Source organism: Fundulus heteroclitus, chromosome 9 (genome assembly GCF_011125445.2).
Source record: "Fundulus heteroclitus isolate FHET01 chromosome 9, MU-UCD_Fhet_4.1, whole genome shotgun sequence".
In the NCBI taxonomy this organism is placed as follows: Eukaryota; Metazoa; Chordata; class Actinopteri; order Cyprinodontiformes; family Fundulidae; genus Fundulus; species Fundulus heteroclitus.
In genome coordinates this window covers 18,570,845-18,584,374 of record NC_046369.1, presented here as the reverse complement: position 1 = coordinate 18,584,374, position 13,530 = coordinate 18,570,845, and the positions used below count along the sequence as shown (strand labels likewise).

Sequence of the window (13,530 nt, the reverse complement as noted above, 5' to 3'; positions counted from 1 at the left end):
CGTCAGTGCCTCACCAGCTATGAACCCAACCGCACGTCACTGGCAGTAACAGCAGGTGAAGGAAACTTACCTAAAATTGTAAAATTGTTTTCTCCCTTGTTGTTCCAGACAAAAGTTACTGTTCATAACTTTGATTAAATTGGAGCTTAAAAATAAACTACACACTGATCCATAGACCTTTAATGGTTTGAACATTATATGTAATTGTAAATAATAAAAATAAAACACAAACGGCGATTTCTCATTTAGATGTCACCTTTAGATCTTTTTCACGGTAAACTGCATTTCCTATGGGCCCTTCCAACGTGCTTGAACTTATGGGGTTCCATTATCTAGACATTACCTCTACTTAATTTTGATACAAATGGCGCCCCATATAAACTGCATGCTGTTTGAGTCGGGGAGCCGTCCGGATTTATCTATCTTACCGACATCAGCCTTGGATGGCTCTGTGTTGTTAAGCCTGAAGCATTTGTGTGGCTGTAACTTTTACTTTCGGTCACGCAGAAGTGCTTTTAGATGATGATGTGCAAAAACAGGTGGAGTCTTAACAGAGTCTTTGTCGCTGCAGCTGTATTCTTGACACCGGGGCTGTCTCGTCTCCAGGTTCGCCGAAACTGTTGTTGGGTTTGGACTCCGTATTTATGGTCAGGATGCCGCTTTTATTGCTGCTGTGCTGCCTGTCGCTGTCTGCTTGGGGTCAGCACGACGACGGCGACTGGGTGGATCCTTACGACATGATCAACTACGATTCTAGCACCAAAACAATGAGGAAACCTTCCGAGGTTGGTGTATTTAGTACTTACACGAAAGTCGTTGAGTAGATCTCTCAACTTTTATCTTTTAACTTTTAAGAGTGAGATTCTGTTAATTTTCGGGGACGGGGCTGGGAGCCTGGCTGACTGTTGCCTGGAAGAGTGGTCCAGCCAGCTCAGTCTCATTTTTATCCGCCCAAACATGGAAGTAGACATATTACTTTTGTTAAAAAGTGAAAGAGAAGTGTTAACATGTCATTGTTCAATTAGTGGGTTAAAACAGAGAGAAAAAAACACAACTGTTCAAATAATATTGCATAAAATAATAAAGTAGTTTTAAGTTATTGACTGTATTATTACACTGGTTTTTAAGAATGGAGAACTGCTGTTTATATTTCATTTTATCAAAGAGTTCAGCCTCAAGGCTCAATGCTTGGCCTCTTCCTCTTCTCTCTTTACCCCATCCCTTTGGAGTCAGTTATAAGAAACCAGTGTTTAGCCTTCTTTTGTAGGCAGAAGACAGTCAGACTTTTATGACACTAAAAAGGAAATTAGTTTCTCTAAAAAATAAACTTCTCAAACGTTTGTGTTGTTTGGCCGCAAGTGTAAGACTTGAGAATAATTTTAACTTTAATGCACAATTAAAATCTGTGGTCCAGTCCACCTTTTTCAAACTGAGACAGCTGACTAAATATGTTTATCTATGCTTTAATTACAATTTAGATACCTGCGCTTCACTTTACTCTGGATTTAACAAAACTCTTGTGGCTTGACTGCAGCTGGTCTAAAATGCTGCTGCTCTTCTTTTAACTGCTACCAGAAAATAAGAGCACATTTCTCCAGTTTTAGCAGCAATTCATTGGCTACTAGTTCACCTTTGGATTGATTTTAAAATGATTTTATCTGTTTTTAAATGTCTTTATGGCCTTGCTTTCCAGGATCTGTCAGACCTGCGTCATCTGCATGCTCCCTCTCGTTTGCTCAGGTCTGCTGATACGTTTATACTAGTAATCCGAAAAACAAAGTGCAAAGAGGAAACCGCACTTTCTCTGTTGTTGCACAAAACTCTACATTCAAGTAGCTTTACAGGCCATTTCACTTTCTGGGTTTAGCTTTTGACGTTTTTATTGTTTGTTTTTGTGGATCTGATAATATTATTAGTTTTTAAAAAGGGGGAAATATGGTTGCTTTGCAAACAGAAGTTCTTCAAAAACGGCATAACACCATAACACAATCTTTTTTTTCCCTGACTTTAACAAGAGCATTTTGTAATTGATTTTAAAAGGCACAATATGAATTGTCAGATTCACATCCAGGCAATGAAAATACTACCAATATCATTAATCTATGGGTTTGTTTATCAAAGTAGGTCTATAGCCTCCTTGGTGAATCAGTCTGAGTTTCATCAAGCCTATACGGTCCGACATTTCCGCCTCAGCTGCAACACTTGAATCACACAGGGGTTCACGATGCATCTTTACGCAGGATCCAGCTGCTGATGGTTTCCCTTTTTTCAGCTCCATGCACTTCTAGCCTGTTATAACAGTTTATAACTCAGTTTACAACCTTTGTCATCACCTTTCACAGCGACAGGTTTCTCATCTCAGTTTCTGCGCTGACCAGACAAATCTCCTCTATGGCGCAGGGTGCTCTAGTGCGTAATTACGCAATCCGAAGGCTGAGTTTGAAGTTGAGACGCAGCTTTTCAAGCTCTGCGTCTCACTGGTTCCTAACTGACTAGAAAAAACAACAACACTTTTTTGGTAACGTCTGGTATCAGCACAATTTATACTTAATGATACTGGTTAGAGATGGTGAGGTGGGCGGATTTTACCCCCATTGGTGCGCTGCACGCGAGGAATAAACAGTGGGGAAAATGCATAAATAAAGGGCTCCTTTAGAGGGAACAGGAGGAATGACGGGTCTGGGCTGAAGCCCCTGATGTTACAAGTCCCTTAAAATGACCCTTAAAAGTGTGCACCTAAATTACATGTAACGTAATTATGCGCACCTGAATTCCACTGCAAGGCAGCACGCCCACCGAAGCACCACTGGTTCTGTGTCGTTAAGCAAAATAGCTTAATAACTCTGATCGCTTGTTCTGCTCCTCTATTAACATGAACTATTGCAGGAATAATTACTGATGGCCACAAACTGTGAAAGAAACAGCTTCGCAGAAGGTGTTTGTTTAGACAGGAATGTCGATGGACAGCTGTGAACAGATCATCCGCAGCTCAGATGGGCTTTGTTATTTTTATGCTTGAGAAATGCCATGTGTTGCTTGTGAAGTCAGTGAAATGCCTGTGTCATTGCTCGCTGAGCCATTGCGTGAGAGTTGAGAGCTATGTGTTGAGTTTTTTAAAAACAAGCAATTCTGGTATTTCTGGCTCTGGCAGAGTATTCAGCTTGTGCGGGTGTGCTGCTTCACAGCCAATTACCTTCACCAATGTGGGCACTGAAAGAGAGTACGTCCAGGACCCGAACCAGGCTGAGCTGACATCCCGCAATCAGCAGGTGGCGGACCTCCAGAGGCAGGTTAGTGCTCAGACCAGGCAAACACTGATCAGTAAGGGGTTCCATTTGTGCCAAATATAGAGCTTAAGCGAAAATTCAAACTGAAGAAACTCAATTGCCTACCTCCATCAATCAGAGACTCATCCGCCTCCGAAGCAAGCCAATCAGCTTTGAACTGCTCCTCCTCGACGCCAATCAGCATCCTGGGTTCATCTTAAAAGAACTCCACATCCTTGTCTCGGCCTTCTCCTCAGCGAGCAAGCGGTAACTGCCCGTGTCTGGTCTGGACTCTGATGACCGGATTCAATCCACCTCCATACCCTTCTCCACCATCGTAGCAAGCTCCGCCTGGCTTTCCTATGGTGCTGCTTCAACCACATCAGAGAGTAATTCCTCCTGGACTCTTATGGAATTCCCAGTCACTCCTTAAAACGGTCTGGCAGAAGACTGCCATGTTGAGCCTGGTTCTGCCAGAGGTTTCTTCCCATAGGGGAGTTTTTCCTCTCCACAGTCACTTCATGCTTGCTCATCATGGACAGTTCATGCAAACCTGTGTTTATCAAGTTGGACATCTAGCTCAAACAGATCATCATATGGACTGAACAAACTCTACTCCACCACCAGTTTCAGGCCTGGGGGGAAATGTCCCTATTCTCATACGCCTGCTTATGCATATTGAAGTATAATTCAGCGTGAATTTTCCCTGCCGAGGTGTGAGCGCCAAACTCTTAAAATATTGTATCAATAAAATTCTTCTAATTGCCTTTTCTTTCTGTGTGAGTTTTTCAGATTGAAATATGTTCATGCATCTTCTGATGTGTTCATGTGTCTTATGTAGCATGCTTATGTAACCTGGACATGTGTCTCACCCTCTTATAAAAGAAATATTTACTGCTGACCCTGGGTATAAATATATCACAAAAATAATCTAAATAACCAAAATGGATGTGGACAAATAAACCAAAAAATAAAATATAAAAATCCAATACCCCAAAAAGATTTGGAAAAGGAAAAAAGAAAAATATATGTGTATGTGGTATATGTGACACTACTTCACTATTAACTAGTTGTCATCCTTCTGGTCAGTTCAAATATTTGTGTATCTTGGGCCCAAGATAAAAAAAAAAACGACCTGAGTCGCAGGTGAAGAAAGTAGCAAAATAATTAAAAAGGTGGCTCTCAGGTGGATTTCCATTTGGTATTTTTCCTACCGCCCTCCTGATATGGCAAACATCATCGTGTCTACGTCCTAACATGCAAAAGGTCTCCAGAACAGCAATGAAGTCCTGGATAATGACTGCAGTTCTTCACATGGCACAGACAGAATCATCCCTCAAAAAAAAAAACAGTCTGCGCACAAGTATGCAGAACATCATACTTTCATGCTTCTTAATTGTCTTCTTACCTAATGTCCTTGGTTTTAAAATAAAATATAAATTTGTGGTTTAACTAGCTAGCCCATACATTTTAACAGATGAAATTAAAACATGTAATGAATTAACATATACACATGTAGCCTTAAACATGTGAATTATAAACTTCAACATGAAGAACACAGCATTTTATAACACACTCAAGGTAAATACATTAATGCAATTTTTCTGCATCACTCGCAGTTGGAGTTACAGCAATAGCTGCTGTATGCGAGCAAAGAAAAACAGTGCTAAGTACTCATAGGAATCAATATAAAACAGTGAAATCTTCATAATACTGTCAAAACACATCTCAAACATCATTAAGCAGCATTCATGACTATCCTAGTTTTTTTTTTTCTCCACGCATTGAACTGCATCGACAGTGCTAATTGAGCTCAGCTAACTCCTCAGAATAGTTGTAAAAGTTCGGGAAACACTCCAACAGACCCCTCCTACAACCAACTCTGACATCTTCAAGGTAGGTACTTGTTCGTGGTTAACCTTCGACTACAGGTCTCTCACCAATGTTCATAGAAATTCTTTTCTCATGTTCTAACTGGAGAACAGCTCGCTTCTCGGCAGTGTGCTTTCTTTGCCGTTTCCCTCCCGTTTCCCTCCCGTTTTTTCCCATCGTGCCCCACCGCCCACTGAGAGCTGCAGGTGATGCCTTCAGAGCAAGCTCTGGAAATTCCATTACCAGACGAGAACTGACATACAGGAAACTACGATCGTTTCAAGAAACTCTGTATTTCTGAGTGCTATAAATCTAATCAGGGTTACACTTATGTAATGGACGCTCCGATAGACTGCCGATCTGTCCAGGGTGCACTCCGCCTTCCGCCCATTGACAGCTGCAGATAGGCACCAACACCCCTCGCGACCCCATGAGGGATAGACATGTTAGAAAATGGATGGGTAACCTTGAAAATAGATTAGAAGTTAAGATCTACAGAGTTATTATAGTGTAGTGACGTTAAATGTTTTTTCCTAAAGAAAACCTCTAAAAAATAACCCACAAATAATTAAGTAATACACAAACTATGTTACACAAGTATAAATGGAAGCAAACTAAAGTTTTCTGTAAAGCTAAATACTCTAAATACCCTTATGTGTGTGGGTTCTTTCTGGGTACTCTGTTTTCTCCCAGAGTCCAAAAACACGTATGGTAGCTCGAACAGGTACAAAGTAAGTCAGGTTTAAAATATTGTTTCACTTTCTTTAGATTGAAGACCAAAAGAGAGAGATTAAACTCATGTCACAGCAGCCTACGTGCAATCCAGTGTTCAAGAGGTTCCTGAGTAGACTGCTGAAGGAAATACAGAGACTCGGAGTGGTAGGTCCCGATTTCGTATACATCCTTCTAAATTAGATTGTTTTAATCATCATTTTGATGTCTATGATTAGAGTATTCACTGTAATGTACAGTGGCTCCAGATGTTTTTTAAATATTAATCTACAAAAATTCTTATTCAGTAAAAATGCAGCAACCAAAACAAACAATTTTTTTTATCTCCACAGCCCACTGACTCCTCTGATGTACTTTATGATGCCAAGATCAAGCTTTCCAAACAAGGTATGACTGAGATTCAGTCACTTCTGGATGGCGAGGATAGATGGAGAACAGGAGCTCTGGACAGTGCAATCAGTCAGATTTTGGTGGACATTAAACCGCTTGATTATGAGACATGGAAGTGGCGTTTTGAAGACACCTTCGGTGTTGAGCTTGACACAGTGGTAAAGGTAGCATCATTGATTTTACTTTGCATGTATCTTTAGTACTCTACATGTCAGCCAGCCTTGGAGAGTTTGTAAGAAAGTCAAGGGTCAAATTTCTAGTCACTGGATTTTTGTGCCCTTCTTAACACATGTCAGCACGAAAAAACTAAATTTCTATATTATAACTGAGTTTTTAACCAAGTGTAACATCAAACAATAATATTTGGACTTGATAAAAACTTTTAGAATGTCTTTCTCACAAGCTTTGAGGTGTTATAGGTGTAAAGGTTTGCTGGGCTATTTAGGCAAACTCATAGATCCTTTCTCTGTGTTCCAGGTCGCGTTACTTGTTCTCCTTATATCCACCATCGTCTGCACCCAGCTGTGGTCAGCTGTCTCCTGGTTCATGCAGTTTAAAAGGATGTTCGCTGTTTGCTTTGTTATCAGTATTATCTGGAACTGGTTCTATCTGTACCAGGTGAGGATGAGCTCTTTCAGCTGTCTTGTTGTTTTGTTTTGCTGCCATTCAGAGCTTAGAAATCATCTGTTTTTATGACTTATGCAGACCGCCTTCGCGAAGCACCAAAACGATATTGTAAAGATGGAAAACTTCAATGCAAAATGCACCGGAGTGAAGAAAATCGACTTCTGGGATAATCTGAAAGGTAAGCTGTCTAGCGTAATCGCATTTTAATGTCCTGGACGTGAGATCATCTTAATTTTGCACCCATTTGGTTTAACTGCTTATTTTCCTAACTAAGCAAAGGTAATGCACGTTTAGCTGTGATGTGAATTAATCTGTTGTTATTCTGCATCTGCAGAGTTTTTTAGAACAACAATGACTCTTCAAGATGACCCCTGCAAGAAATACTATGAAGTGCTCATAGTTAACCCTCTCCTTCTGGTGCCTCCAACCAAGGTAGGTCACCATGCTGATGAATGTAATGGTGGCAATTGAGGCTGAACACAGATCTGTCACAATGTTTGAAGCATCTGACTAATATATACACAACCCCGTCATGCTGCAATCTATTCACACTCACATCATCATGACACTAAATTTAGGACTTTTGAAATGGGGCATTTAGATCATGCATAGGGCTGTGACAAAGTATTTCCCCATCTTACAGATTTACTTTTTTGTCACACTTAAATGTCTTAGATCACCCAGAATGTTTAATATCAGATTAAGATATCCTGTGCACAAAATAGGGCAACATCACAATCATTGTTGATGAGTGTTGCTGTGACCATGTGGCTTGAGATAAATACATACTTGACTAAATACTATTAATGCATTTCTGAGACATCTTCCCTCCAACGTTGCAGCCGCACCAGGGTGCTTCGCCTTCAGGTGATATGTAAGCGATGAACTGCTTCGGTGGTAATTCACCTTTGCAAAGCACGCAAATTACTTTGTTGTTACGCCATCTAGTAACAACTTAAAACGAAACTGTCCGTTTAACGGAATGTCTTTCTTCTTTTCCATCCTAGGTTTAATCAGCAAATAGAAGTGTATACGGCAACACAGAAGGGCCTGTTTTGAAATTAATCGTTGCGTTCACTTTTTTATCGCGTCAAAGTAACCAAAATAACGTAAATAGTTAACACAATAATTTTACTACCACTATACATGAATTGCCGAAAAAGATGACAAATTAACTTACTGCTTTTTCTGAGCAGTTTTTCATTTTTACAAAGACTGAACACGGGGTAAGTGTTTCTTATAATGATGAGTGCTTAAACCATACGGGGCTGGAAAGGTGCTTTGGTTTGCTAAAGTTTCTATTTCATGGTACATGTGAAGTTGGTGATTTTCTAATTAAATATCAAACCGTTTCACTTATTCAGATGTCTCAGTGGATTTTAGATGTTTAGTGGGTTTTTAAGTTGGAACAGCTTCAGAGCTAACCAATCTTAGCAACCTAATAAAAACACATGAAAACAAACAAATTTTTTTTACCGCTTGAGGGTGCTGTTAATTGTAAAACATCAGTCTGTTGCTCAGAGAGAGCATATAAAGGTTAATCCTTTGATACTTCCCATTTTTTAGGCAATTTCAGTGACCATCACAACCTTCATCACAGAGCCACTGAAGCACCTTGGGCAGGGGATAAATGAGTTTCTTCGAGAACTCCTCAAAGATCTCCCGATTATCCTGCAGATCCCAGTCCTCTTCACCATTGTGCTTTCTGTCATGGTAAAGACACATTATCACACTTAATAATAAAATCCAGGAAAAAAAGACAATGGATCCCCTGACTGGTATGTGTTTGACTCTTACGCAGGTGTTCATGTATGGAGGTGTGCAAGCAGCCTTCCAACATGGCATCATGGGACTCTTTCGCCACCATCAAAGGGATCCACCTCCTCCAGAGCTGGAGCAGCGTCGTCCTTTGAGGATTGAGGATCATGGTTACTTGGCTGGAGGGGATGCACCTGCTCGTCCTACAATGCCTGCAGTTGATCAACAGCACGTCCCACTTTACCAAGGTGATAATGCCAGGTTAGACAGGAACAACCTTCAACGGAGACTACCCTGTAGGGTGAGGGAGGCCCCCGCACCCATTGGTGTGGAGACACTAAAAGCTGCAGACCCCCTGTTCAGCGTGGATGGAGTCGATGGTGAGCAGCATGAGGAAAGCCCTGAGCTAGCAGAGAACACCTCTGTTGACTCAGGGTCTGAAGAGCAGCAGGAGGCCCCAGAGGACGTTGAAGGAGAAAGTCCTTCTGCTAAAAACGACGTACCAGAAAACCAACAAGCTGAATCAAATTCATCACAAGCAAAGAAGAAACCGATAAAAACGAAGGAGCCAGGTTCTCAGGATAATCCCAGCAGAGACGTTACGGCAGCCCTACCTCGGCCAACAGAGACGCAGCGTTCTCAGACTGATCAGGTTCAGGTGAGTTTTTAATATGCATCACGCTAGATCAGAATAGAGGGTTCATCGTAGTTTTAAAGTGACCTTTTACATTTGAATTATATGTTTCACTGCTGCAGTGCCATGCAGGCACAATCAGGATGGTGAATAATAACCTCCAACATAAACTGGTAAACATCTGTCTCATATTGATTATTTGGTGTCTTGCTGGTGATTATGACTTGTTTCTGAATGATAAGCCAGTAATCTTTGGATTTCTTCTTTAAACATTATTTTTTTTTGTTTTTTATTTTAGATTTTAAATTTGCTAAGCAATTAGCAAAAGGAAAAAAAATATAAATCTAATAAACCTTTGGTTTGACCATGTTTTTTCCCAGTTATTTTTAAAAGAACAACCCAAGGTCATATGTAGATATAGCCTTGCTCTAATCTGTTTCTTTGTGTTATCCCTGACAACTAATGTTGATCGTTACTGTGTGAGCAATATAATCACTTAAGTTGAATATTCTTAATAACCAATGCTTCTTAATGGTCTAAAATTTGGGTTTGTTCTAGTGTTGTTACGATACAAACATTTTGGTATCGATACTGGTACCAACATATATTTCAATACTTTTTGCTAGGTTTTCAAATAAATACAACACAAAAAATATCATTACTGACTTTATGTTAATAAAAAAATCTTACAACAATAACATTGATCAGTAAATAAAATAAAATACCACAAAGACAAGCTTTTCTAATGCACAGAATTTTAAATAAAATAAAATAAAAGACAATTCAAAACACTAACATTTTCTTATGGCACTGAAAACACTTTTAGAACAAAGAAATAGAATTGAAAAATACCAGGCTTTTCTTATTGCACTCAAAAACAGTTTTAGAATAGTCAGTGTGAATAAATAAAAAGTATTAACTTAGAACAATGAGATCAAATACAATTATTTGAAATTAAAATAAGCTAGCAACTGTAGCAGCAAAATCTCTTTTCTCCCAAACCCACACTAAATAAATTAATTTGTGTCAACAAAAGTGCATGGATCGGGCCATACTTAAACAATTTTTAATTAGGCGATCAAGATCATAATATTACCAGAATAAAGCAGTAATTGTATGAGAGTAAAGTCTTAATATTTAGTATTGATGTGTACTTTAGGAACAATGAAAAGGAGTTTGATTGATCCCACATTTGTTTAACAACAGAACCAACTAGGGCTGTTCGGTATACCGGTACTAATCTGGTACCAGCACTTAAAAACAGTAATGTTGCTGAGGGAAGGCAGCTCCCAGGAGCACACAGGATGCCTCTAAGGGAATGCCCCTGAGAAAGACACAGATGAGAGCATCTCTAGAACACAAATAAACTTTAGACCATTAGGAAACGTTAACAACTTGAAGCCAAGATGGAGAAGAAAAGACCTGGGCAAAGGCAAAAGGTCCAAAGCAAAAAAGGTAGCTGTTTGCACCACAGTTCAAAATGGAGCTGAGGCCCTTTTCCAGCAGCTGCTAGAGTGGAATCCAAGCTGAAATCCGTTGGAGACATTCAGCACAAGGTGTGTGCCATATTACATCTGGAGTACAACATCTGGAGCAAGGATGCTGATTGAGAGTGATCTTTGTTTAAATTTTCTGTCAAAGAGCAGTCCCTGCAAAGCCTGTGTCACTATTACAGTTGTGTTGTTCAACAAAACGAGGTCATCAGAACTCTAACCTTAGAGAAGATTAGCACTTTTTAAATTTTATTTATATAGAGCCAATTCATGAAACATGTAATCTCAAGGCACTTTCCAAAGTCAAATTCAATCAGATTATACAGATTGGTCAAAAAAAAAATCCTATCTAAGGGAACCCAGTTGATTGCATCAAAGTCTTGACAAGCAGCATTCACTTCTCCTGAAAGAGCGTAGAGCCATAGGGACAGTTGTCTGCATTGTCCATGGCTTTGCAGCAATCCCTCATACTGAGCAAGCATGAAGCGACAGTGGAAAGAAAAACTACCCATTAACGGGAAGGAAAAACCTCCAGCAGAACCGGGCTCAGAATGAACGGTCATCTTCCTTGACTGACTGGGGGTTAGAGAAGACAGAGCAGAGACACAACAAGAGGGACAAAAAAGCACAGAAGCACACATTGATCCAGGAATTTATTCTACATTAGATGGTAATAGCGGGTGATCTGACTTCCCTGGATGATGTCACAGATAACAGAACGCCAGACCAGGTGTACCTACTATGAAGAAAAATAGAGAGAGAACAAAAATTTAAAAGCTGAAATGACGACAAGCAATGCAAATTGGAGAACAGTAGGAGAACTCAGCAGAGTGACCCTGATGTCCTCCAGTAGCAGCATAACTATAGAGAGAGCTCAGGATAACCTAAGACACTATAACTGTAAGGTTTGTCAAAAAGGAAAGTTTTAAGCTTGGTCTTAAAAGTAAACACGGTGTCTGCCTCACGGACCAAAAGTGGGAGTTGGTTCCACAGGAGAGGAGCCTGATAGCTAAAGGATCTGCCTCCCATTCTACTTTTAGAGACTCTAGGAACCACCAGCAGACCTGCAGTCTGAGAGTGAAGTGCTCTGTTAGGAACATACGGGGTAATCAGAGCTCTGATATATGATGGAGCTTGATTATTAAGGGCTTTATACGTGAGAAGGAGAATTTTATCTCCTTGATAAAAGCATGCTGATGATGAGGGGTGTGCTCAGATCATGACTTTCAGAAGTTGATTATTATCTTAGTTTTGTTCTTGTTGAACATCATGTTGTTGTCTGCTCCAGCCCTACACATTAATCCATCTTTCCCATAACATAAAACTGTCCTTGTTCTATGGTTACGGGCAAATTCAATGGCAATGGGGATGCAAACTAATGTAAAACAGCAGGGTACAAAGCACACACCCTTGAGGCATCCCAACATTAAGTAAGATGAAGCTGGAGACGTTATGGAATTTCAGAATCCAAGTGGCAGCGTCGAGTCCAAGCAGACGTGTTTCAATTAAGACGTGTACATATCCAAGGTCTATACATAATTTTGTTCTTCCAAGGCAAGGCAAGGCAAGGCAAGGCAAGGCAAATTTATTTGTATAGCACATTTCAGTACAGAGACAATGCAAGGTGTTTTACATGATTCAAATATAGGTAAAAAAAAAAAAAAAAAAAACTGAATAAAAGCCCTAGTTTGAAAATTCTTCCAGCTTTTTCTTGATACAAATCATATCACATCTAATCCATCTTCAATTTCATACTCAAACTATTTGTATCTATATTTTGCATTTAACTTGTAGTTGTATTTCACCTTGTGATATTGCATTCAAACATACCACATAGTTTAATTATTAAATGTTTGCCATAATAAGTTGTGCAATTTAACTGAATGTGTGATTCCTTTTTTTGGGAGTATAGAATTTAAATGCAAATCTTGTCCCTGCAGGATCCAGAAGCCTCAGCCAAAGAAAAGACGCCCTTGGCATCACTGACACGCGTAGAGACTGTTGGAGTTCCTGTTTAGGAGACGAGTCCAGCAGGAGTGGAATAGATGCCATTGATCAAAGCAGCAGGTTTAATACCAGTCTGTGATTGGTGCAATTTGGTCTGGTGAGATATCAGAGAAACTGGTTTACAAATGGATTCTGATGAAAATAATTAAGACTGTAGAATCTCAACCACCAGCACAGATCATTTCTGCGTTGTGCTCAACTTTGTTGAAAGACTGCTCATTTGCTCAGGATGATGTTAATTATTTTGTGGTCGAAAGAGCACCCTTCCCTTGCTACCATCAAAGGTGCAGGAATTTCAAAGCTGTGCTGTTAGTCACAGTTTTATCAATGGACAAAAATTATGGGATAACGGTTTTAATTAGGACCAATATCAGTTTTGAAATTTGAATAAACAATTTCTACTGATTTTTATTTTTTATTAAGAACATGATGTCTTTGTAGAAATAAAATTCATATTTTGTGACTATATTGAGTTTAAAGGCTAAAATGCTGATATTGTAACAAACTGCTTTTGCTGAATAAAAGCATACAGCTCAATATTTTGAAGAAATAATAAATTTTGTGAAGCATAGCTGAAATGCAGACAGCATGGCAGAACGTAGTGAAAGAATGGTGAGTTTCATCAAACAGAACTGATCTGCACATGAAAAAAAAATCCAAAACTGTCTGTAATAACTAAAATAATCATTAACACTATTATAAGAACATTTACCTGAATTGGAAATTTTGGCTCTATTATGAATTCAGTGAG

The 13,530-nt window shown here is 39.5% G+C and overlaps 1 protein-coding gene across 2 annotated transcripts; it reads left to right on the top strand.

Annotated features, from left to right (window-relative positions):
• Positions 1 to 464: 464 nt before the first annotated feature.
• Positions 465 to 13,316, top strand: LOC105923725 (chloride channel CLIC-like protein 1). Of its 2 annotated transcripts, XM_036141163.1 has the most exons (10): positions 465 to 785; positions 3,186 to 3,290; positions 5,907 to 6,017; positions 6,203 to 6,424; positions 6,738 to 6,878; positions 6,966 to 7,065; positions 7,222 to 7,319; positions 8,454 to 8,600; positions 8,689 to 9,303; positions 12,713 to 13,316. In XM_036141163.1, exons 1-10 carry the CDS (start codon positions 645 to 647, stop codon positions 12,788 to 12,790), a joined length of 1,758 nt encoding a protein of 585 aa, XP_035997056.1. In that variant the 5' UTR covers positions 465 to 644; the 3' UTR covers positions 12,791 to 13,316. The 2 variants fall into 2 exon arrangements, with proteins under 2 accessions (XP_035997056.1, XP_035997057.1); XM_036141164.1 differs by lacking the exon at positions 3,186 to 3,290 and having other exon boundaries at positions 468 to 785.
• The last annotated feature ends 214 nt before the right edge of the window (positions 13,317 to 13,530 follow it).